The following is a 25,794-nucleotide window of genomic DNA, read 5'->3' as shown; positions in this document are numbered from 1 at the left end:
TGTTACATTAAAACAAATTCCCTTCTCATCTGGCTGTAGGGTTTTAAGTTTTTGTCCTTTCCAAAAAGCTAAAGATGGACATATTATGTGTACAAGCTGTGAGCCTGCGGGGTTGCTGAGTCTGAGCAAACTAGCGCCGGTGTGGTGCCATTTGTACTTTGACTCCAGCTAGCAAAAAACACCAGAGTACTGGACAGTAACAAGAGCAACCCAGTAGTTATTTCTTGTACTCCCAAGAAGCCATGACATCTTTTTGTTTTACTCTAATATCAGGTAAAGATGACTACAAGCTAACATTGAGCTAACAATGCTAACAGCGAATTTGAAACAAATAGTCTGCTCTAAAAATATCTCAAGCTACATTAATTACCAGTAACTTGATATTACACTGAAAAGTATTTATTTACTTATCAACTTACTGTGTACGACTCATCTTTGCTCATCATCTAGAATCATCTGGGGCTGATCTGTAACTGCCAACAGCCAGGAAAGTCACCAGATGGCTGAGAGTCACTCGTGTGTTCTGAAACATGGGTCGCAGTACCTAAATCTGACCACAGGGTGTCAGTCTTACTTCATGCACCTTTAACTGGTTGCTGTTTTCATTATTATAAAGCCGTTCTGTGTAGGATTCTGCATTAAAGAGTTAAATGTGTAATCGGAGAAAAAATAATGTCTCCCTTTGGGGACCGCTGGGACTTCTGGGAAATACTCGGATCTGATTTGACTTATTTGTGCTTGTAAGAGTGGATTTAGTAGAGGTCAGTGGTGTTATTCAGGAGAACACAGGGTCTTTCCTGCAGACGGACACATCTGTTAATAATCATGCAGACTCTGCCATTTTTCCTCTAATCTGTTTTCATAAAGACTTTGGCTTTGAGACCATTAGCTGTAGAGGAAAATGTGCTGCAACTCTGGAGCTAAATCTTCTAAATGTTGTTAATGTGGTTCTACACAAATACTCCTTTATGGATAAATGATTATTACATCTGCAGTGTATTTGGAGAAACATACTTAATAAATGGGTCAGAATTAGAGGGACGTTTGTATTTAATGTCCCGTCCCCTGTTCCCACGGACTCCTGGGCTTCTGCACCCCTGAGTGCTCAGAGACACAGTTCTCTGGTGCCTTAGCTTTTGCGTTTTTGCCCTCGTGTCTGTCTGGGACGACACTGATGACACTGCCTGCGTCCAAGTTTCCTACATAAAGAGCTTCTTGATTAAAGTAAAATAAAAAGTCTTTAATTTTTTAGGTTATTATTAAAATTATGATTATTTTACACAATTATTCATTGAATAAGAAAACAGGAGTTTGCGTTTTAAGAGGCTGGATTTGCTGATTTGTTAGTTAGGGAGTCATCAAAGTTATCTTTACGAGTTGCCAACATAAAGGACTGATGTTGTGCTAATGAACTGATTAGTTGCCTCTGTATGACTCCAGGTCGACTACAAAGCTGATGAGTGGCTGATGAAGAACATGGACCCTCTAAATGACAACGTGGCCACTCTTCTGCATCAATCCACCGATAAGTTTGTGGCTGAACTGTGGAAAGATGGTAATTAGCTTCCTGTTTACCCTTTAAAACGTTGAAACTAGAACAACTCCACTTGTGTAACACACTTGTAGGATTCATGTGTGTAGCTTTAGATAAACACTTGCGCGTGTCCGTCTCTACTGCCCATTTTGTTTTATTTATCTGCACGTTTCTAACGTCTGAGAATGACCCACTCAACGCCCCCCTCTCTTTCTGTGTTGTAGAGATTCACACCACTCAAAGGGCCTCATTCTATGACAATGTCACATGTCTGGATGAGCCAGAAGGTGAATGAGTTGCACTGGAGCAGACCTGGGCTCAAAATGCTGCCCTATGAAAGCACTCGGCTCAGGCTGCATTAGGGTTGTCACGGTACTAAAATTTCAAACTCGATTCGATATTGGAAGGAAAAAAAACTCGATACTCCATTTCGATACTTTTTACAAACACCAATTTATTGAACAAGTTTATTCAAAAAATAACATTCCTCAATTTATATTGCAAAAATTAAATGTTAAGAATTAAGTGTGTAAAGTTCTTAAACCTTTCAAATATCAGCATTTTTTAAAACGTGCATAGAAAAACTGGCAAAAGTTAACACTTTAAATCATGAATTGTCTCACTATGTATACACTATTTGCAGAGTGATGTTTTGCTGCTTAAACTCTGTTTAAGGTGCATTTTTGTCATAAGATGTAATGCCATATGTTTTGTTCTGTAACATATGGCACAGGAGTTAAGCGCTCGCCCCGTAATCAGAAGGTTGCAGGTTCGAGCCCCGCTCAGTCTGTCGCTGTCGTTGTGTCCTTGGGCAAGACACTTAACCCACGTTGCCTGCTGGTGGTGGTCGGAGGGACCGGTGGCGCCAGTGCTCGGCAGCCTCGCCTCTGTCAGTGTGCCCCAGGGCAGCTGTGGCTACATCGTAGCTCACCCCCACCAGTGTGTGAATGGGTGAATGACTGATTGTGTTGTAAAGCGCCTTGAGGGTTTTTCAAGAACTCTAGAAGGCGCTATATCAAATACAGGCCATTTACCATTTTTACCATTTACCTGTACTTTTGAACAACTCTGTTGGTCAATAAAGGGAGAAAACGAATTTCTCCACAGTAGGACAAAGGTACATCTACCGGTAATCTTAATAAAAACAGATTGGCGCACGGCAGTGACGTCATTAAAAGCGCCGGTTAATTAGCCACAGCTAGTCTGTTTACGCCTAGAAATCCCAGACCCGCTCTAAACGAACAGGGGAATCATGTTAATGATTCCTAACAAAACCTTTCGACATTGAGATGTTCTGGTGCAGATAATGTCTTCTTTCGAGGCTGCACCATGGGTGCCCGTACGCACCCGTTATATGGATATACACTGATGGCGATTCGCCGATGGAGCTAAATACCCCGGGGAATCCAAGTAGCACCAAAGTTGTCAGCGTGAGTAAACAAACGTACTGCATGCTAGAAATTAAGTCCGGGTTCCAATAAACGGGAGTTTTCCTTTAAGCACATAAGCGTGAATATACAACTACGTGTCGGACTTGGTATGCTAATTAAGTTGGGCTGTTTATGTTTTTGTTTATTTATTTGGCACACAAAACTTGGATCGGAGACTACTCGCGTGGGAAACTGCAATGTAGCCATGCGGCGTCTTCTTCTGTTTGTCTGGGAGGCGGAGTCTGCTTTACGGCATCTGGCTGTTGTGCGTGCCGGTGTACGTGAAGAAGGCTGTGTATAATAGTCCATAATATCGATACCACAGGGATGGAATATCTCATTTAGATACCACTTTTAGTATCGATTTAAATCTAGGTATCGATGTTTTTGACAACACTAGGCTGCATGGAGCGGTTCAGATGGGATAAATAGGTGGTGTGTTTTGGCCCAGGTCTGCCTGTAGCTGGTGCTGTGTGTCATACAGTGTCTGAAGTGGCTCCCATTTGCTTCCAGGCTGCATGGCTCTTTCCACTCAGCCAAAAGCAGCAGTGCCTTGTTCAGAACTACTTCAAATGTAGATTAGAGTCTGTTGCTTGGTTTAGCTTAAACAGTGTGCTTTAGTACCTTAGTACTAGTGGGCAAAAGTTAGGTTATCCCTGTGTTTGACATTTTACTGTAGAGGAGACTTCCAGAAGCAAATCAAAATGATTTCCTACCTTTTCCTTTCCTAAGTAGGATCGGTGTGGCTGAATTAAAAGCAGATGCTGTTTTTGGCTTCAGCGCTGAGCTCATTATGAAGACAGCAGCTCATTTATCTCATTCATCCAGCTGTAAAGCATCCAGTAAGCTGTGACTGTTTGAAATTTACCAGGAAGTAAAATGAAACCAACAACTTTTATAGAAAGCATTATTTTAATGTTACATTTGTCCGTTTGGTTAATTTCGCAGCTTGTTGCTGCTTTAGGTCCAGTCAGCCGAAGATTTTGATTTCACCAATTCTTCGTACAAAACTACCCTGGTTCCAACTGTGAATCAGACCCTATGGAAGGCAAGTCAGTTAATTAAAGCGTAACAGTCATACCAATGTGGGGCATCAAGGAGTCCAAAGACGAGATCAGACAGAGGATACAACCACACTTAAGCAGTTTCCACCCTGGACCACCAGCAGATTTCCTGTGATTGTCTGATCTTTTACTTCTCTGTTACCTCTTTTGTTATTTTTCTCTGGTTTAATTATTAAAGTCTTCGTTTGCTCCTGACGGCTACCTCCTTCAGGCAGCCATTCAGATCCTCCACCGCAATCCATTTATCAGAATGCTTCCGCCAGACCTCTTATTTCATCCTCCACTCGAGTAGGAAAACATTCACTGGCGCAAAATCTTCAGTCAGACCCAAAATGAGCAATGCTGGCAAACCACAAAACAGCTGCAATGTCATAAACCATCCTGGAAAAATGGGTCACGGGGAGAAATTTAAGCATTCCAGGGAATGAACGACGCAGCTGGCCTTCACATCACACTTAAAACTGGGATCATCTTATGTTGGAGGAATGATGGAGTCACGATATCTGTGCCGCTTGTTATGAGAATGGCTCCCAGCTAACACTTTAGCTCGTGTGTCCTTTCCAGTTATACGTCCTCAGCTCTGGACCCATAAAACCGTCCACATTCTTCTCGATGTTTTTACGTTGTTTTATGTTCCTGCATTTTGTACAGCACCTTGGGCTTCCTTGACTAGGAGCAGGAAAGAGCTTTATAAACAATGCTCCACCCTCCCTCCAGGTCTGGGAGATCCTAACAGGTCCCCAGGCCGGTGAGGACATGTAATCCGTACAGCTAACTTTGGGTCTTCCCATTAGGACGTGTCCAGAAAAGCCTCCAGAGGGAGGTGATGAGGAGGAATCCTATTCAGATGCCTCAGCTGACTCCTTTTGATGAGAAGGAGCTGTGGCCCAAAACCAGCTCATCCCGGATGGTGGACATTTCTAGCCTCACTTAGACAGAGCCCAGGAGGAAGCAGCTTTCAGCCCGTTGTATTGTGGATCTCCTTTCTGTGGCCACGAGCCACGTCTCATGACCACAGGTTCAAACGTAGACAGACTAGTAAATCCAGGGCTTTGCCTTTTGACTTGGCTGCCTCTTTACCACGACAGACTGGCTTATTTGTTATGAACTTTATAAGCGCAGTTTCATTAAATAAACTCTAGAATCTGTTATTTAGCTGGATTTGTGGACAATAAAAGATAAATCAGACTCAAAATGTGTCTCTTGAGTGATTTAGTCACATGTTTCCCCTCTTACAGAGGTTAGCTGTAGTATTATGGGCCATTCCCATCTGTACCGGGTCGGCCCGGGCCGGGTAGCGTAGGTTGTTTACATATCTGGGTGGCCTGGTATTTTTCCGGGCCAACCAAGGCTCATTCTCAGCCCTCTTCTCGAGGGGGTCTGCTTCAGGCCGACCAGGGCCAACACACCCACTGCTGACCGCAAATTCACACCTTCCATTAGAGCAAGCCTCTGATTGGTGGGTAGAATCAGCCCACATGGGCTTAAGGCAAGGATGTGTGGAATCAACCGGGCCAGGCTGGGGCTACCCGGCCCGGGCCGACCCGGTACAGATGGGAATGGCCCATTAGACTGTCTGTGATTGACCGCTGGTAAATCGAGCTGTTTTCATCCATCTGCGCTGAGACCACCTCATGCTGCCATCCTTCCTGCAGCAATTCTCTCCTCCCCTTGGGGTCTCTCAATCCCTATGAGTTTCTCCTCTCTGTCTCCTCACCAGTGGACCGCATCGTGGGCCTGGACCAGGTGGCGGGCATGAACGAGACAGCATTTGGTGCCACCTACAAAACCAAAAAGGGCATGTTTCGTACAGTGGGCCAGCTGTACAAAGAGTCACTCACCAAGCTCATGGCCACACTGAGGAACACCAACCCCAACTTTGTTCGCTGCATCATCCCCAACCATGAAAAAAGAGTAAAGCTCTCCTTTTATTTGGATCAAGTTTGAAATGACCATCATGGATTCACTCACTTTGTTCAGGAGGTTTGGAGTTCTGAGTTTTGGTCGTTGTTGGGTTTATTTCCTTCAACAGGCAGGAAAGCTGGAGCCTCACCTGGTTCTGGACCAGCTCAGGTGTAACGGGGTCCTGGAGGGGATCCGTATCTGTAGACAGGGCTTCCCCAACCGCATCGTCTTTCAGGAGTTCAGACAGAGGTGATGATGGTTTTAGCTGCGGTTTCCTGCATGGAGCGTTTCTTCTCTGTTAACACAAATGTTCGTTCCACGTTTAGATATGAGATCCTGACGCCCAATGCCATCCCCAAAGGGTTCATGGATGGGAAACAAGCTTGTGAGAGAATGGTAATGCCATCCGATGTCCTCTCAGGTTGTCTCGGCTTGTAAAACTTAATCTGAACTAGCTTTTGCTTCTCAGATTCAGGCTCTGGAGCTGGATCCCAACCTGTACCGGATTGGTCAGAGCAAGATCTTCTTCAGGACGGGTGTTCTGGCTCATCTGGAGGAGGAGAGAGACCTGAAGATCACTGACATCATCATCTACTTCCAGTCCGTGTGTCGTGGATATTTGGCACGCAAGTGAGTCTCGTGCTTTGCTTGTGCTTTTATGCAGGAAGTTGGTTCCTAGTTTGCTTGTTTCTACGCTCCTAGATGTCCCGCACCTCCTAGCAGGCTCTCCCACCAAAGTAACACCTGCTTTATGAATCTGTGCTGGCTTCATGCCTTCTGCCTGTTGTCAGAGAAACCCCAGACCTCCAGCTGGGTCTCAGAGATAAAACATCCAGATGTTTGGAAACTCAGACCACAAAGATTCATACTCAGGGCAAGGATTTTAAATACCATTGCTTCAGGATTTCCTGTTTAAAGTCAGTGATCTCATAATAAGAGATTAGTGAAAACCCAAATTTAAAACCTCAGTCATGTTTGGAGGGAATAAATCAGAGGCTGGTGGAGGGGATGAAGCACGTGTGTGTGTGTGTGTGTGTGGGGGGCTGCATGGCTTAATTTTTTTAAAGTCGACCGTCAAGTAATGAAAATCGAGTCGACTTCGATTAGTCGTTGATACACCTGAAGCGGCTAAAACTGACGATAGGTGACCAAGCTGCTCTAAACATTAAAATAATTATTTCATTTTCTGTTCCTCACTTCTGATTACCTTCAATGGTGTCTGTTTGTTGCAACCAGCAGGTACAAAAACTAACTTGTTTTTATTTGACTATTTTCTGTCCTGTCTGTTTATTATCTTCCTGCATCTCCTCTCAATCCTAAAGAAAAACTGCTACCTGGTTCATATATGTTCACCTCATGAGTTACCTTTGAACTGCAGTTCTAAAAGATCTACCGACCGCAAAAACAGCGTAGTGCCGCTGCTCGCCGATCACATCGGTGAGGTGCGTCACCAAAGGACAAAACAGGTGATGCGCTCCGCTCCACAGCAGCGAAACAGCATCAGGCACAAATAAAAGACAGAAAACATAAAAGGAAATGAGCTGACATGAACGATCGCGTGTTAAATTAGTTTTTGAGGTGGTGACACCCAATTTGATAACGTTACTGTGGCCGTCCGTACTCAGGACGCAGATGTCTGGAGCGCGTCAATGATCAGAGCTTTGTATGCGCAAGCTGGTTAAGGTTAGGATGGGGGTGAGGGCAAGGTTAAATTGCAAGAGGGTAAAGGTCACAATTCGGTCAAATGTCCGTTTTACGGCGGGTGTCTGTACCGACGCTCTGGCACAGCGCGTCGCCTCCCAACGCACAGGGGCTCGTCACCTGCTGTCTTTTCTGAGGACTGTGTGACAGCGACTAGTCGATGAAAGGCATAAAAACAGGGCTGTGTGTGTGTGTGTGTATACTTTATATGTTTAAGTGGACAAATTTAAACTTTTAACCTGTAATGTGTGGACATTTGGCTGGTCCACACAATGTGGGGCACCCTAAAACTGGGTTTAGAGGCATGATGTGAATTAGCTTTTAGGTTAGTTTAAGTTAGGGTTAGCAAAAGAACCTCAATGTTTAAGGTTAGGTTTAGGGTATGGGTTAGACATGATGTAGTCACGAAAATGAATGGAAGTCAATGGAGCATAAACCCACATCAGTCTGCTGCTGTTAGTCTGATTTTTTTTTACCTCATAAACTTTAGCTGAACACCTTTTCTCTGTGAATAGTTAAAAAAAAATGAAAAACTTCTTTAAATTAAATCAACCGTTGAAGAAATGCACGCCGCTTCTGACGACAAAGTTTTCAACTAAGATGATGAGTTGCATCTTTTCTGATGCCACGTTGAGTCTTAAGATGTGACGGACTCTCAGTTACTCCGACGCCACATTTAAGCTCAAAACCTGTTGGGGTCCCTAGTCCGGTCCCTCAGCTCTTTAGAATGGACTTGTCCTTGTTTCCTCAGAGCTTTTGCCAAGAAGCAGCAGCAGCTGAGCGCCCTGAAGGTCCTCCAGAGGAACTGTGCCGCTTATCTGAAGCTGCGACACTGGCAGTGGTGGAGGCTCTTCACGAAGGTCAGAACCCCGACAGATGCTTCAGCTTAGGTTTCACGCCGTAGAGACGGATGTTCTTCATCGTTCCCTCCCTTCAGGTGAAGCCGCTGCTGCAGGTCACCAGGCAGGAGGAGGAGCTACAGGCCAAAGATGAGGAGCTGATGAAAGTGAAGGAGAGACAGCTGAAGGTGGAGAACGAGCTGGTGGAGATGGAGAGGAAACACCAGCAGGTACGAACCACCTGTTACTGACCTGAGCTCTGTTTATGATCTTCAGCTGATTTATTTTTTTTTATTTATTTTTTTCTCTTAAGCTTCTTGAGGAGAAGAACATTCTAGCTGAGCAGCTCCACGCTGAGACGGAGCTGTTTGCTGAGGCAGAAGAGATGAGAGTTCGTCTCCTTTCCAGGAAGCAGGAGTTAGAGGAGATCCTCCATGACCTGGAGTCCAGGGTGGAGGAGGAGGAGGAAAGGAGCCAGAGCCTCCAGAACGAGAAGAAGAAGATGCAGGCTCACATCCAGGTGTGTCTCATCATTTCAGATTGCTATGTAATCAAGCATCTCTTTTATTTTTGTTATAGTTGGATTTGATTATAGAAAATCTGTTTGAGTTAAATAATATTTACTCAAATTAACAGAATTATTCTCATTTAAGGTTTAGACGATTGTATCCTCCAGGATTCTTATTCGTTAGAATATAAGCATTTGATGTTGTATATAAATGGTTTGAATTGAACTTAAACCTTGATCAGTCGTCAGTCTTTGTCCTGAAATCGGTGTCCTCCTCCCACAGGACCTGGAGGAACAGCTGGATGAGGAGGAAGCAGCCAGGCAGAAGCTGCAGCTGGATAAAGTTACGGCTGAAGCAAAGATCAAGAAGATGGAGGAGGACATTCTGCTCCTGGAGGACCAGAATTCAAAGTTTCTCAAGGTGAGGAGTAGTGTTGTCAAAAAAATCGATACCTAGATATAAATCGATACTAAAAGTGGTATCTAAATTAGATATTCCATCCCTGTGGTATCGATATTATGGACTATTATACACAGCCTTCTTCAAGTACACCGACACGCACGACAGCCAGATGCCGTAAAGCAGACTCCGCCTCCCAGACAAACAGAAGAAGAAGACGCCGCATGGCTACATTGCAATTTCCCACGCGAGTTGTCTCCGATCCAAGTTTTGTGTGCCAAATAAATAAACAAAAACATAAACAGCCCAACTTCATTAGCATACCAAGTCCGACACGTAGTTGTATATTCACGCTTATGTGCTTAAAGGAAAACTCCCGTTTATTGGAACCCAGACTTAATTTCTAGCATGCAGTATGTTTGTTTACTCACGCTGACAACTTTGGTGCTACTTGGATTCCCCGGGGTATTTAGATCCATCGGCGAATCGCCATCAGCGTATATCCATATAACGGGTGCGTACGGGCACCCATGGTGCAGCCTCGAAATAAGGCATTATCTGCACCAGAACATCTCAATGTTGAAAGGTTTTGTTAGGAATCATTAACGTGATTCCTCTGTTCGTTTGGAGCGGGTCTGGGATTTCTAGGCGTAAACAGACTAGCTGCGGCTAATCTAACCGGCGCTTTTAATGACGTCACTGCCGTGCGCCGATCTGTTTTTATTAAGATTACCGGTAGATGTACCTTTGTCCTACTGTGGAGAAATTTGTTTTCTCCCTTTATTGACCAACAGAGTTGTTCAAAAGTACAGAACAAAACATATGGCATTACAGCTTATGACAAAAATGCACCTTAAACAGAGTTTAAGCAGCAAAACATCACTCTGCAAATAGTGTATATATAGTGAGACAATTCATGATTTAAAGTGTTAACTTTCACCAGTTTTTGTATGCACGTTTTAAAAAATGCTGATACTTGAAAGGTTTAAGCACTTAATACACTTAATTCTTAACATTTAATTATTGCAATATAAATTGAGGAATGTTATTTTTTGAATAAACTTGTTCAATAAATTGGTGATTTCAAATAGCATCGAAATCGAGTATCGAGTTTCCCCCCCAAGTATCGAATCGAGTTTGAAATTTTAGTATCGTGACAACCCTAGTGAGGAGACCACACCTGAAGATGGAAGTTGCTCTAAATGAAACGTGATGCGTTATCACGGACGTTTCTACTGTACATGAACCAAACCTAATATTCAGAAATCCTCTCAGGTCCTTCTCCATTTTTATTGTTTAAGACGTGAAGTTTTTTTTTTTTTAACAGTAAGGAGTTTGTTTTTAACCAACAGGAGAAGAAGCTGCTGGAGGACAGAATCACAGAGATGACCTCTCAGCTCACAGAGGAGGAGGAGAAAGCTAAGAATCTTGGGAAGATTAAGAACAAGCAGGAGATGATGATGGTTGATCTGGAGGGTAAGTTACAGATTCCATTTATTGTCAGAGAGTCCAAGTAAACACACACGATGCTGCCGCACGCCGTAGAGGTGGGATTTCTGCGTTTATGTTGATGAAACGAACACAGCCTGTACTCGTTCACCTAACGATGTTATAAGTGTGTGTCTGTGTTTTGTTTGCTGTATTTGCATGTAGTCACCGAGATGTCTGTTCCTGCCTTCAGAGCGCCTGAAAAAGGAGGAGAAGACGCGGCAGGAGCTGGAGAAGGCCAAGCGTAAACTAGACGCCGAGACCACAGACCTGCAGGACCAGATTGCTGAGCTTCAGGCGCAGGTGGAGGAGCTCAAGGTGCAGCTGACCAAAAAGGAGGAGGAGCTTCAAACAGCTCTGATCAGGTCAGCCTTTACAGAGTTCAGACAAGATGGAGTCTGACCAAGATGTTCTGCTGAAAAATGTGTTTGATAGCCAAGACCGTCCTTGTAGAGACACGCTGAGTTAGACTTTCCCTGCCACCTCCGCAAAGACGAACTCCTCTGACCCGGTTTCATCACAAATCTGAACTCGGACCGAAAGCATCACCGTGTTGCTCATTTCAGTACGCTCAGCATCACACACACACACACACACACACACACACACACACACACACACACACACACACACCATTCCCATGTCAACATCCCCTCCACTGTTGAGTCAAAACCCAAAATAGACAATACAGTGATCCCTCGCTACTTCGCGGTTCGTTTATCGCGGATTCACGACTTCGCGGATTTTTCTTTGGAGCCTTATTTAAGGGAAATTCGCCGATTTGTGGTATTTTTCACCGATTTGCAGTATTTTTCTATGCGAAATATCAAGAAATTCCTGGGTTTTTTTTTCATCAATTTCATCATAAAATGTACTTTTTGTAATAAAACTATAAAAAAAAACCAAGTAAAAAAATTTTTTCTTGAGTTTTACCCACAAAAAGAGAATGTGATCATACGATAATTCAATATAGTACTGTACTGTGAATATGGTGTCCCTACTTTGCGGATTTTCACCTGTCGCGGCCAGGTCTGGAACGCATCTACCGCGATAAACGAGGGATCACTGTAGTACAATAAAAACACACGGAGCCAACGGTCTCCTCTGCTGTGAACTCATTTCCTAGAAGCTGCTTCTATAGTTTTTGTTTCTTAGTTCCTTAATTCCACTCTGTAGAAAAGAAATCTGCATTTGTTGTCATCTGACCTTTTCCCCGGCAGACATGAAGCTTGCCAACAGAGATGTCCGATATTATCGGATGATGCTGGCATTAAAATGTTAAATCGGAAGGTCTCGGTTTCTTTACTCGTTTAAGGGCACACGTTTTACATACCATACACAAATTATACATCAAACTCTTCAGTTTCATCTCCTCTCCCTCAAAATGTCAAAATATGACAGATCTGAAATTTTGCGTTTCAGATATGAAAGTTTATTTGACACAATTTGTGAATAAGTAGGAATCTTCCATGTAGCCTGTAGCTATTTGTAGCTAGCCAGCTAGCAGCCAACTAAAACTAAACATGGATCTTCACCCAAGGCTTGCTTTACTTATCTGAAGAACTTTATAATTCATCAAAACTGCAATGAGGAGAAAAAGAAACAGATTACTGACTAATACACACATCTTAGCATCATGCTTAGCATGTCTTTGTTAGTTCTTTCTGTGTCTCCATTGTTTTTGTGTTCTTAATACACAGACTAGCAACGTTTGTTGTTTTACCTTTTTTCACTTGACAGTTTCAGCTCTCACTGGCACCTGCTGATGATGTCACTTCCTTGCTGTTTTATCAGCGGGCCGTAGAGGACGAGCTCTCATCCTAGTGGGATATGTCTGATAAACCTCTCGTGGAATGTCTCCAGATTCCCAAACCAACTGGTTTGTTCTGATGCCGAGGAGCAGCGACCCTAAGCTCCCCCGGAAAAGCAGAACACCTCCCCCCAACCGTGTACACTTACCTATGGAGAGATTACACCCCCGCAGCACCCCGGTGTCACTTTAAATATGGCATAGTTCAGATATCGGTGCATTAGAAGCTTAAATTGTTTTAGTTTGCTGAGGCTGCAGGTCGGTTTGATTTGCAGCGTTTGTCTCCCACCAGGAGCGACGAGGAAGCGGCGCAGAAGAACAACGCCCTGAAGCAGGTCCGCGAGCTGCAGGCTCAGCTGGCTGAGCTCCAGGAGGATCTGGAATCAGAGAAAATAAGTCGAAGCAAAGCTGAAAAACTAAAGAGGGATCTGAGTGAGGAGCTGGAGGCTCTGAAGACGGAGCTGGAGGACACGCTGGACACGACAGCCGCCCAGCAGGAACTCCGGTACCTGATTAGTGATGTTCTTATGGCTGCACAGCTGTTCAGTCCTAGTCTGTTCACTTATGAGTGTGGAAATGTTTTACTTTGTCACTATTGAACAGCCCAGAGTTCTGCTGTGGTTTGAGTTAAACAAAGTGATCGCTGGTCGTTCAGGATGCTTTAAAACCGCCTTCATTCCATTTTAACATCTCTTAACCCACTTCTGTTAGTGCCTTCAGTCTCCTTAGATGTTTTCTCTGCTCGATGCCAATGATCTGACCCTTTTAAACAGACCAACCGTTTCAGGTTGTTGCCGTTGGCGTTAAATAACCGGTGTGCTAATTATCCAACAGGAGCAGATGTTATCTTCAGGTTTCTTTCTGCTGTTCTCCACATCCAGGTCCAAGCGAGAACAAGAGGTGGCGGAGCTGAAGAAGGCCTTAGATGAGGAGTCCAAAAACCACGAGGCTCAGATCCAGGACATGAGACAGAGACATGCTCAGGTGTTGGAGGAGCTGTCGGAGCAGCTGGAGCAGGCTAAGAGGGTGGGTGCATGGTGGTGTGTCAGCAGGTTCAGCTGTTCATAGACTTCTGTGAAAGCATCACTTGTCCTCTGAGCAGTTCAAGGCCAACCTGGAGAAGAACAAACAGTGCTTGGAGAGTGACAACAAAGAGCTGGTCTGTGAGGTAAAGAGTCTGCAGCAGACGAGGACCGAGTCCGAGTACAAGAGGAAGAAGCTGGAGGCCCAGCTGCAGGAGTTCACGGCCAGAACCACGGAGGTGGAGAGGGCCAAGGGAGAGCTGAGCGAACGCTCTCTCAAGCTGCAGGTAAAACCCCGCTGCAGACTGAAGCAGCTGCTCAGCGCAGAGGACACTTGGTGACAGCTGTTTGTCGTCCGCCAGACGGAGCTGGACAACGTTTCTGCTTTGGTGGAGGAAGCAGAGAAGAAGGGAGTCAAACTGGCCAAAGAAGTAGACAACCTGAACAGCAGACTGCAGGACTCCGAGGTGAGAGGAGGGCGCGGCTGTTAGAGTACGAGTTCTGATCCGTGGAGGTGCTTTCATGGACGACTGCTGCTGTTGTAGGAGCTGCTCCAGGAGGAGACTCGTCAGAAGCTCAACCTCGGTGCCCTAATTCGCCAACTGGAGACGGACAAAAGCACCCTGCTGGAGCAGCAGGAGGAGGAAGAGGAGGCGCGACGCAGCCTGGAGAAGCAGCTGCAGACGCTGCAGGCTCAGGTACAGGTCCACAGCTGGGGGTCGCTGTGAACAGATGTTCTGAGCAGCGTGGTCAACATGTTCAAACATTCAGTTCACATGAGATGAATCAGTAAAGTGTTAGTAGATGACCAAAGACCTTCAGTGCCGTTTCATCTCCATCCTCTCTGCAGCTGTTTGAGTCCAAGAAAAGACTGGATGAAGATGTGGGGGTCATCGAGAGTCTGGAGGAGGCGAAGAGGAAACTCCAGAAGGAAATAGAGCTGACCAACCAGCATCTGGAGGAGAAGACCATGGCCTTGGACAAAATGGAGAAGACCAAGAACAGGCTGCAGCAGGAGCTGGATGACCAGATGGTGGAGCTGGACCACCAGAGGCAGATTGTGTCCAACCTGGAGAAGAAGCAGAAGAAGTTTGATCAGGTACAGCAGAACTCCAGTGGGAGTGTTGGGTGGGGAAAGGTCGGGCAGCCATCTGAAGGTCTTTGTTTTATTAATTGTTAGATGCTGGCTGAAGAGAAGACCATCTCAGCTCGTTATGCTGAGGAGCGTGACCGGGCCGAGGCCGAGGCCAGAGAGAAGGAGACCAAGGCTCTGTCTTTAGCTAAAGCTCTGGAGGAGGCTTTGGAGGCCAAAGAGGAGCTGGAGAGGTTTAACAAGCAGCTCCGCACTGAAATGGAAGACCTGATGAGCTCCAAGGATGATGTGGGAAAGAATGTGAGTGACCTTTAACCTCCTACTGATGCATCCCAGTAGGATGATGTAGAATAAATGCACTGGGATCTAAAACAAAAGTAGTTTAACAGCTGAGATGACTCAAATCGGCCAGTTCAGAGACAACCTGTTTAACCAGGAGTGTTGCAGCAGAGAAACATCTAAAACATGCAGGCGTGGTCCTCAAGGACCAGGATGGAATAGCCACCTAAGACCAGTCTCCTCAGTTTCATCTGCAAATATTGTTTTATGAACGTTTGTCTGTTACATGGTTAGTTTGGCCGAAACATCAACAAGTTCCTGCTGGACTTGAAGTAACCACAGGTGTCTGAGGAAAGGGCTGTGAGATCATTTCTTCAGTCAGACCTGATGGTTGGATGTAAACTCTGTTTCTCCAGGCTGAGGTCAGTCAGGCTGACCTCTACAGCCGGCACAGTAGAACATATTTATTACCAAGCACAGAAACCAGCTTCAAAATGGGGCGAATCATCCTGAAATCAGATTTCTGTTTGTTTCTCTGCCTGCAGGTCCACGAACTGGAGAAGTCCAAGCGCACCCTGGAGCAACAAGTGGCTGAGATGAGAGTGCAGCTGGAGGAGCTGGAGGATGAGCTTCAGGCCACGGAAGATGCTAAACTGCGTCTGGAGGTCAACATGCAGGCGATGAAGGCCCAGTTTGACCGAGACCTGCAGGCCAGAGACGAGCAGGGAGAGGAGAAGAAGAGGGCGCTGGTCAAACAGGTTCAAAGGAACTCTTAGCTCCTTTAGAAGTTCAGGAGGCCGGAGTTTGAACCGGGAGATGTGCTGAGGGCCTTTCTTGTCCAGGTTCGTGAGATGGAGGCTGAGCTGGAGGACGAGAGGAAGCAGAGAACTCTGGCTGTGGCCGCCAAGAAGAAGCTGGAGATGGATCTGAACGAGGTGGAGGGTCAGATAGAAGCAGCCAACAAAGGAAGGGACGAAGCCATTAAACAGCTCCGAAAACTCCAGGTAGGTGCGGCTGCAGCTGGTCGTCAGAGCCCCAGATGACCTCACACTACACAACTACACCCTCATGTACAGAGCCTTTTGCTTCCTACTGGTTGGGTTTAACTCGGTCTGTGTGGCCGTGCTCTCCTGCAGGCTCAGATGAAGGATTACCAGAGGGAGCTGGAGGAGGCCAGAGCCGCCAGAGATGAGATCTTTACCCAGTCCAAGGAGAACGAGAAGAAGTTCAAGAACCTGGAAGCTGAAATCCTACAACTTCAGGAGGTGTGTGTGTGTGTGTGTGTGTGTGTGTGTGTGTGTGTGTGTGTGTGTGTGTGTGTGTGTGTATGAGTGTGAGAGAGCAAGAGAGAGAAATAAAGGTGAAAACTGACCTTCTCTGTGTGCATGTGTGTGTAGGACCACGCAGCATCTGAGAGAGCCAGACGACATGCTGAACAGGAGAGGGACGAGCTGGCTGACGAGATCTCCAACAGTGCAGCGGGAAAGTCAGTGGATGGTTTCTGTCACAGGCAGCAAAAACAGAGATAGTTAGGAACTGAACAGGCGTGTGTGTGTGCGTGCGTGTGTGTGTGTGTGTGTGTGTGCGTGTGTGCCAGGTCATCTCTGCTGGAGGAGAAGAGGAGGCTTGAAGCTCGTATTGCCCAGCTGGAGGAGGAGCTAGAGGAGGAGCAGGGTAACACAGAACTGCTCAATGACCGCTTCAAAAAGACCAGCTTGCAGGTGCGCCCTTGTCCTAGTCATCATCAGATATCAAGAATTAACTGGGATTAACCAGATTATTTGTACACCCACACCTGATTACCACCACACCTGTAGAAATAAGAAACCACTCCCAACAGAACCTGTCTGACAACATGAAGTAAACTAAAACACATTTTATTTTATTTCATTGCCAGACTTAAAGTCCATTTTAAAAGAAACATACAGATAAACACAAGAAAAGAAAGGATACCAATTAACATTAATACAATAAAAGCCCGTATAAAATCACAGGATATAACTGCAGTGGAGGTAAGGGACAACAAAACTAACCAGTTGAGATAAATCCACCCAAACATTTTAACCAGTGCATTCTCAGCCTAGACATACACAGGGTATCCGCGGGTCCTTAAAAAGTCTTAAAAAGTCTTAAATGAGCTTTTCCAAATTTAAGGCCTTAAAAATCCTTAAAAATGACAAATAATCTGTAAATACAGTTTCCAAAGGTCTTAAATTACCAAAAACCCAATAAACAAGATTCTTTTATTTCTATAAAATTTTTGTGAATTTCTAGTTAGTGTTCAGCATTTTTTGTGTGTGATGTTGGCGAAAGCGGAACCGTACACATTCAGCTGGTTGTGAAAGGGGGCTATTTTTAGATGAGCACATTAGCTGGTTAAGCTAGTGGGAGCTTGCGTCATGGGGAAGTGCAAGTTTAATGGTAACTGGATGTCTAATCCCACGTTCGCAACGTGGTTAACACCGGTTCCAGGCAATAGCTGGAAATTATAGTTTAAATTTAATTGAAAAAAAAAAGCTTAAATTTGGTCAAAGTGGCCTTAAAAAGGGTCTTAAAACGTCTTAAATTTGGCTCCCTTAAACCTACAGATACCCTGCATACAACGAGAGCAGCTCACAGTGGGATTTGAGAGTGCAACTATAACACTATTGGAAGATTCTTCCAGCCGTCTCATGAACTTGAACATTAAATTCCTTAGAAGTGTCGTAAATTGTGCACACGCTCACAGAAACAAACGTCTGACTAGCACTGCCTCCCCTGGGAGTTTTGAGGATTCTCATTGCATCACTCGTAACCTGTGCAAGCTAGACTTTTTATAGAATGACCACAGATGTGCGGTATGCTTTAAATAATGCCACTGTCAGGATATCTGTGTCTGACACTGGAGATGTTTTTGTCAGGACTCTCAGGAGGCAGAAGCTCATTTGCATCGTCTGTAAAAAAAAAATAACGTCTCCTCCTCCTCCTCCTCTCTCAGGTGGACGGCCTGAACGCTGAGCTGGCAGCAGAACGCAGCTCTGCACAGAAGAGTGAGAACGCTCGGCAGCACATGGAGCGACAGAACAAGGTCTGTGATGGTCCAGAAGCAACCGTAGATGTCTGTCTGCTCATGGGCACGTCGTCAGGATAGAGAGGGAATAGTTTCACGCATCAGACACGTTATCTAATCATCAATAATGGTGCATAGATCTGAAGAGTTTTAGTTGGGTTCGGTTCAGTCGGTCTGTGTAAGAATCAACCTTCAGAGAGGGGAGAATCCAACTTGTTTAAACTATCTGAGATGTAGATGTAGTCATGAAGACGGCGTGCAGCGCCAGTGCTGCCAACTTAGCAAACACCTAGCAACAAACGTAGCAACATTTCTGAAACCCTTAGCTACTTTCTGTAGAGCTTCGTCATCCATGTTCCCCGCAGGTTTGCAAAACCTCTGCATGATCTGCACATGCGCACATCACATCGACCAATCCTAAACCTTTCTGGGTCAGTCCGACCAATGACAACGCAGCATTTTAAATTGAATTACCTGATTGAATTGTCTGAACAACCAGATGTGCTTTGCTACTCAGTGATGCATGCGCGCACGTATGTACACACACTCACACAATGATGCAGGAGCCACGACTCGTTACTCCTCTGAGCTACAGCTGACTCGGTGGTCTGAAAGCAGCTGCTGGGTTAAGCCTGAGTCATGCTTCTCCGTCAGCTCCAAAAGGGAGAGACACGCACGCACGGACGGAGTGTTGCAAAGCAATTCCCCACCAGGACAGCAGAGGGTGTAGCGCCGTTCTGTGGTATCCTGTCATGTATCGGTCCAAGATAATGTGTTTATATCGTGTTTTTTGTATATATAAGAGACATTTTAACACGGACATATTTGTCTCTCATTCTCCTCCACCTCTTCATGCGCTCGCCACCTCTAAACCCACGTTTCCTGTCATTTCCGTCCACCAATAAAACGCTTGCTGTGCATCTTGTCACTCCTCCAGTCACGGGGGATTAAATGTTCATGTTTTTAGAGTTTTTTCGCGAGGTATTCTTCAAGCTGCTCCGTGTCTGCTGCTAGTTATCCTCGGCTCTCCATTTTTTTGAGGGCGCAATGGCGGCGGTGTAGACGACAGCCGCGTCCTGACCAATCACAAGCTTGCGTTCTCCGTCTCGACGGACGGATGTTTAGAAAAGAGAGCTCGACTCCGTCCGTCCTAATGGCGTCTCCTCACTGACGCAGACGCAGAAGCATGACTCAGGCTTTAGCCAGCAACAGTTCTGGCATCAAAGGGATCTTTCAGAAGCTGGGAGGATCATTTGAACGCGATCTCCAACATCAGAAATTCCACAACAATAATGAAAAATGATCTAATTATAAACACAGGAGCTGAAAGCTAAGCTAGCAGAGCTGGAAGGAGCTGTCAAGTCCAAGTTTAAGGCGTCCATCACGGCACTGGAGGCCAAGATCTTGCAGCTGGAGGAGCAGCTGGAGCAAGAAGCCAAGTAAGTGTCCAGTTCCTCTGGTTACCCACAATGCAACAGCTTTGTGCAGGTTTGTCTATCTCTGTGACTCCTCCAGGGAGAGAGCAGCAGCCAACAAGATCGTCAGACGCACCGAGAAGAAGCTGAAGGAGGTGATGATGCAGGTGGAGGATGAGCGTCGCCATGCCGACCAGTACAAAGAGCAGGTAACACCATGCGGGAGGACTTCAGATGATCTTTCTCACGTGAGGAAACATGAGAAGGTCATGATCTGCATGTTTGTCCTGTCAGGTGGAGAAAGCCAACTCTCGTATGAAGCAGCTGAAGCGTCAGCTGGAGGAGGCGGAGGAGGAGGCTACTAGAGCCAACGCCTCTCGCAGGAAGCTGCAGAGGGAGCTGGACGACGCCACCGAGGCCATCGAGGGTCTGACCAGAGAGGTCAACTCCCTGAAGAACCGCCTCAGGTGAAGTGAAATCCAAACATCTCAGCTAAATGTTGGTTTAGAGGAACGAACTACAGATCTTCATTTGTTGTGTTTGTGTGGAGCAGACGTGGAGGTCCAGTCAGCAGCTTCTCCTCCAGCCGCTCGGGCCGCCGCAACCTGAACCTGGACGGAGCCTCCGTCGACATGTCGGACGACGACGCCGACAGCCGCGCCAGCGACTTTAACGACACCCAAGCCTCCAACGTGGAGTAAACCCCCTCCTCCCCCCCAGCTGCTTGTTTCCTCTGATGCTCTTCATCCCCACAATCCTGTCCCGATGTTCAACCACTGATGAGAAGGTTGGAGCAGAGAGCCGTTTTAAACCTCGTCACCTCCTCTGAGCCCGGCGCGTCCGCAAGCTCTGTGTCATAATGTAACCCCACCCCCACCCGGTCAGACTTAAGGTTCCTGCTCTGATCCGTGGAGCGGTTTCTTCTCATATCAAACAGCTGCTCTCTCTGCTTCGTGTCAGACCTCCTCACAGAAACATCTCAAGACATTTAATAGAAAAAACAAGCTGAAGTGGAAGGAAGTGTTACTGTGAAATAAAAAGGTGTTTTATTTTCTCCGTTGCTTCATCTCAACCTTTTAACTGAAGGAATGTCCGGCTCGGCTCAGCTTGTGCTCCGACTCTGGCGCTCCGGAGCCTTCTGGATCGTCCACCACCTGGAAGCTTCCTGTGAAGGACCAGAATGAGCTCATCCAAGGAAAAGATGTAACGAAGCTGCACAGAAACCGTGACCTGACCCGATACGAGCTCTAACTGGACCGCAGACTGTGCTTAGCTCACTTTGTGTACATCTAAAATCAGGTTTTACTAATGTTTGGAGACCCAGCAGGTGATGGGGAGTCAGCTCGGCCCAGCTGCTGTTCTGGAAGGTTCTACAAAAACCATTAAGCACTTGGGTCAGGCGTTCGGACTGTCCCACTTTTAGAGAGATTCAGGTCTCACTGGGTCTTTCCATCAGCAGAGGGCGCTGTGAGTCAGAAGACTGCCCCTCTGGTCTTGTTGGTCATTGTTGAATTGAATTATGGGTAATGTAGGAGCCTGTTTTGATTCTTCTACTGCGCATTCTTTTGTGTTAAATCCTGAGTTTTCCTTTAGCCTTCACTCAGACGTTAAAAGATTTTACAGGTTTGGGTCGGACCCTCACAACTCGTCTGGGTTTTCCAGGTCCGATATGAACGTGTAGCTTTGTGACTCGAATGTACTTTGTGCCATTATTTAGTGAGTTCAGGCCTAATGGAGCTCCCTGCAGGTGACCTGTTGTCTCGACACGACGTGAGTTTTAGTTTTCCTCCTGAAGTCCTGTCATTTTGCAGCTGAACCACTACATGATGAAAACTGCATGCCAGGGTGCTCGCGTCAACTTTTGACCTCTACGTCTCTTTACTCAGACGCCGTTACCCCCGCAGATTCCAACTCCCAACAGTATGTTTCTTTAAAAGTGCCTTCGACACTAAAGAACATCAACAGACTCCATTACAGGTGTGGATTAAACACATGTTCCGCACTTCCAGCTCTTTGGTTGTACCGTTGCTGGGTTTGGCGTCATATCTGATGTGTTCAGAACCTCCTGGCTGGATCAGTATTAACCAACATGGGAGGGATCTCCACCTTTAAGATGTTTCCTCCTGAGGTTCAGAACTTCACTGCTTCTGGGCTGAAAGATGTGCTGCACAGGATTTCATTTGGTTGGGAGCTTTAACATCCAGTAGTAAAATACCTTTTGATTGAATTTGTTACTGTTATTATTATTATTATTACTGTTATTATTATTATTCAGCTGGCTGTTGACAACCAGGCGTCTGACTGCAGATATTCCATCATGATACTTCCTGTATTCCTAGATAGTCATTTCCTCGTTTTTCTGTTTGTTTTTGTAAAAGAAAAATAAAGCTAATTAATTTTAACCTTGATGGCGTTGTGGATTTGGAGCCACGCGAGTCCTGTTGTTCAATGGTTTGTTCATTTTCTTCCACTGATCCAGCTCGGGGGTAGCAGTGCTCCACTGGTGGGATTCCCAGTTGTTCCCTGGCTAACATGGAGTTAAAATGCCTCCGTGTCCTGGGTCTATCTGGGGGCTCCTGCTGGCAGAACATACCTGAAACACCTCGGGGAGCATTCTGACCAAATGCCCGAACCACCTGAGCTGGCTCTTCTGGATCTGGACTACAAGTCTCTCTTGAATGTCCGAGCTCTTGACCTTTTCTCTGAGACTGATGACCCCAGCCTCCATGCAGAGGGAACTCATTTTGGCTGCTTGTATTCATGATCTTGTTCTTTGGTTATGAACCCCAGCTCGTGGCCAAAAGTGAGGGTTGGGATGAAGATCAACCAGTAATTGAGAGCTTTGCCTCAAGATTCCAGACCAGGTTCTGCATCGCTGTCGCCCCTATCCACCTCTCCCTCGCTCATGGACCTTCACTACTTGAGGTAGGACCTCTCCTCTGACCTGGGGTTTGTAATCCACCCTCTTCCAGTTGAGAACCATGACCACGTATTTGGAGGTGCTGTGAACCATCCTAGCTAGAGCTGAAGGTCATTGATGGAGCCAAAAGAACCATCCTGTCCACCCGCCAGTTGTGCCTTGAAATTTTGTTCATAAAGGCGATGAACAGAGCCGGTGACGAAGAAGAGCCTTGCTGCCGGCACTGCGGACCAGACTCAGGGACTCAACAGTAGGCCATCTGCCTCCTCCCTGGGGACTTGGGCATAAGCCTCCAGCTCCACAGAACCTGGGCTGGTTGACCAATCTCCCATGTCCCCTAGCTCCTAGCAGGAGTAAATAGCTGACCCATGGTTCCACGACCAAAACCATGTTACTCCTGAATCCGGGGGACGCTGCAGGTACCACCCTCAGCATCCACGCTTATTAAATCCAAAGTCCTACAATGTCATTGTCAACTCCAGGCATCCAGGTCAGAAGGCACAACTGCAAGTTCAGACTTTTGAAGACGTTTTAGTTTCACCCTCATATTCTCAGAAAAAAGTCCCACTTTAAACAAGTTCAGATTAAATAAATGGGTTTGAAGAGGAATGCTGCTGGTTTTGTGCAGATCTAATAATCCGGTAGAAAAACACATTAAAGAGCAAGTCACCCCTAAATAAACTTTTTTTTGCTTATAAACTAAATAAACGAGTGTCTAATCGTGCTGCAGACACGTGTCGTCAATAATTTGGCACTTCAGTGCATCTTAGTTAAAATTTAAATATTCTGCCTAAAACTGGCAGTGTTGTGCCGTTGTCAGGTAAAAACTCTGCACTGTATTCTAATTTAAATCTGCCACCGCTATTGGCTAAGAGGTATGCTATGATGTAAACTGGTACATTATGATGTCACAATGCTGTCGTGAGCCTGAGTGTGTGTGTATTTGTTAGCGGCTCCGCCCTCTCGGTCTGCCAGGCAACAGCATGTGTTGCATTTTTCAAACATTTAGTGGGAGTGGAGTTAAACTCTGGTAGGGGTTGACTTGCTCTTTAACCCTCTGATGCATGAATTATGAAATCTTCAACCATGATTTTTTAAACAATTTTTTAATTCATCTTTAGGTGTGAATGAAACAAATTTCAACAAATATTTTTTGTAACATTTTGTTAATTTACAAATAATTTATTACATGTCCACCTCAGTGGACCGCGTGCAATCGGAACATGAAATATGTTGGCTTGACTTACTGAAGTCCAAATGGAGGGGCTCAAATGCAATAAAGTCTTCAACAGCTGTGCTTAATAGCAAAAATAAATAAATAACAATTTTGAGTATCTGTCCACTGTAGTGACCGTTATGCATCAAAGGGTTAAAGTGGTTAAATATGAAACGCATCCACCGGCGGTTCCATTTTTTTAACAGATTCTTAAACTATCTTCAAGATGCTGCAGAGAACATTTTATCCAACATTCTGATCATTACTACAGAGTTTTATTCAGGAGCTGGAAGTGCATACCAGTTTGTCTTCTATTGGGGTTTATATGATTAAATACCACAATTTTAATTGACTTTATTTCTTACGGTCTCATTGGAATATAAAATTGTTACAACCTCGTGCGTTCATCCACTTTTATTCTTTTCAACTGAAAGCTCACTTTACTTTGGTATATTGTTTTATTTAGTGCTATTCACGATCACGTTTAACACACAAGCACCACTCATCAGGTCAGAGCTTTAGGGTGTCGCGCTACTTTAAAGAAAATCCTCAGTCATTAAGAAAACCACCTGTTTTATTTCATAAGACACAGAAAAATAATCTACAAAAGACCAAATGAAGGAACCAGAAAACCACAAAATGTCTTTCTTACCCTCCTGCACCTCCAGCAAAAGCACAACATGTGAGGTGTCACCTGCTGCTCAGGTCACATGACTTCACACCCAGAAGAAGGGAGCTGACACTCAGGGGTCAGGGGTCAACGCCACTCAAGAATACATGCACTCAAGACCAGCAGCACCCCTCCAGAGCAGCTACTACAAAACCATCTTTGGCGTCTCTCTTGGTGCAGCCGGTCACACACACACACACACACACACACACACACACACACACACACACACACACACACACACACACACACACACACAGGAAGAACAGTTTTATAAACGGAGGTATTCAGCTGACGGAAGGTTTTGCTACCAGTGTTCAGAAAGAACGAAGTCAAGTTTAAAGCGTGAGAAAACCAGCCAACAACCTCTGCTGGCTTCAGTGGGAAAGATAAAAATGTTAAATATTGTTTCCATTTAAAATAAAGTTAGTTCAGGTCTTTTAGGAGTCACTGCTTCTGCTGTGTCGCCTCATCAACGACTCAAGTCCCACCTCAGAAATGATTACAAACAGAAGTTCGTCTTTCATCAGACTCGCCAAACCAGCCGTTTGTTTAAACGTCGGATTTATTTGATTTAATGTTGCCGCTCTGCTAAATCAAACGGAGACATGTTGTGCGTAGCCGATGGGACTCGCCAAGTTACGCTAAATTTAAATAATAACACTGACACGATCAACTCGGAGTAAAACACAAAGAGAACTGGAATTATTTTCATGTGAGCTGCAGAGAAAAGTGGATCAAACTTCAGTTTCGTTCAGTTTATTGTGGTTTTGTTTCCAAACCGAGGCCCGATCAGTTCTGTGAAAGGGTTAAAAAAAACAGTTTTATGTTAGAATGGCCTTTCTAAAGAAGGGTTTTCATTTGTAGCATGGACTAATGGAGATGTTCCCAGTTTCCTCCTCCTGATCTTCCCTACAACTGCATTAGTGTACTGAAAGCATTAATAACAGCGTGAAAACGAGCTATAATTACTTTAGCAGAATTTTCAGTCGATCTAATGTTTTTCCTCCTCGTTTCGATAAGTTCACGGATTTAGTCGCCAGCCATCGCGTGTTTTCTCCTAGATAAACTAGAGTTGAGTTGACAACAGTTTTATTTACACGAGAACACTTGTAGTGGTTAGACCTGCAGCTAAACTTGACTTCGCTCTCTCGTCTTATTGTGTGAACTCCCACCAGAAAACCCGGGAGCGTGGCGTTAACAGCACGACTCCGGAAATGCGCCGACACGCTGAGGAGAGGTTTGAAAGCCAAACGACCACTTGTACTTTTGCACTGAGCTTTCACAGTCCTGCATAGATCTTTTTTCATACTTTTATCGATACAAACTAAGGCGTTTTCTTATATTAAGATGATTCGAGTCTGTAAGCAGTGAAAATTATATATAAAAAAACACAAATAAAACAAATGAAAATTCAAGTAAGCTACAATCCAGTCCTCTACCCCACTCCC

At 45.3% G+C, this 25,794-nt stretch overlaps 1 protein-coding gene across 3 annotated transcripts in view; it reads left to right on the top strand.

The window, feature by feature from the left end:
• myh10 (myosin, heavy chain 10, non-muscle) overlaps positions 1 to 20,411 on the top strand; it is a 69,766-nt gene extending 49,355 nt beyond the window's left edge. For all 3 annotated transcript variants that reach the window (XM_070553721.1, XM_054751712.2, XM_070553720.1), the window contains 28 exons: positions 1,441 to 1,555; positions 5,749 to 5,942; positions 6,061 to 6,182; positions 6,260 to 6,329; positions 6,403 to 6,563; positions 8,386 to 8,494; positions 8,572 to 8,703; positions 8,787 to 8,993; positions 9,265 to 9,402; positions 10,734 to 10,857; positions 11,063 to 11,234; positions 12,972 to 13,184; positions 13,561 to 13,705; positions 13,782 to 13,988; positions 14,064 to 14,168; positions 14,247 to 14,399; positions 14,552 to 14,800; positions 14,882 to 15,094; positions 15,619 to 15,831; positions 15,916 to 16,077; positions 16,210 to 16,338; positions 16,471 to 16,559; positions 16,671 to 16,794; positions 18,051 to 18,140; positions 19,443 to 19,561; positions 19,638 to 19,746; positions 19,832 to 20,004; positions 20,091 to 20,411. In XM_070553721.1, coding sequence (XP_070409822.1) covers positions 1,441 to 1,555; positions 5,749 to 5,942; positions 6,061 to 6,182; positions 6,260 to 6,329; positions 6,403 to 6,563; positions 8,386 to 8,494; positions 8,572 to 8,703; positions 8,787 to 8,993; positions 9,265 to 9,402; positions 10,734 to 10,857; positions 11,063 to 11,234; positions 12,972 to 13,184; positions 13,561 to 13,705; positions 13,782 to 13,988; positions 14,064 to 14,168; positions 14,247 to 14,399; positions 14,552 to 14,800; positions 14,882 to 15,094; positions 15,619 to 15,831; positions 15,916 to 16,077; positions 16,210 to 16,338; positions 16,471 to 16,559; positions 16,671 to 16,794; positions 18,051 to 18,140; positions 19,443 to 19,561; positions 19,638 to 19,746; positions 19,832 to 20,004; positions 20,091 to 20,238 — 4,185 coding nt within the window. In that variant the 3' untranslated portion in view covers positions 20,239 to 20,411. The remainder of the gene's footprint in view (positions 1 to 1,440; positions 1,556 to 5,748; positions 5,943 to 6,060; positions 6,183 to 6,259; positions 6,330 to 6,402; positions 6,564 to 8,385; positions 8,495 to 8,571; positions 8,704 to 8,786; positions 8,994 to 9,264; positions 9,403 to 10,733; positions 10,858 to 11,062; positions 11,235 to 12,971; positions 13,185 to 13,560; positions 13,706 to 13,781; positions 13,989 to 14,063; positions 14,169 to 14,246; positions 14,400 to 14,551; positions 14,801 to 14,881; positions 15,095 to 15,618; positions 15,832 to 15,915; positions 16,078 to 16,209; positions 16,339 to 16,470; positions 16,560 to 16,670; positions 16,795 to 18,050; positions 18,141 to 19,442; positions 19,562 to 19,637; positions 19,747 to 19,831; positions 20,005 to 20,090) is intronic.
• Positions 20,412 to 25,794: the final 5,383 nt, after the last annotated feature.

The sequence above is a fragment of the Nothobranchius furzeri genome, chromosome 7 (assembly GCF_043380555.1).
Source record: "Nothobranchius furzeri strain GRZ-AD chromosome 7, NfurGRZ-RIMD1, whole genome shotgun sequence".
NCBI lineage: Eukaryota > Metazoa > Chordata > Actinopteri > Cyprinodontiformes > Nothobranchiidae > Nothobranchius > Nothobranchius furzeri.
This window is presented reverse-complemented; position numbering and strand designations above follow the sequence as displayed.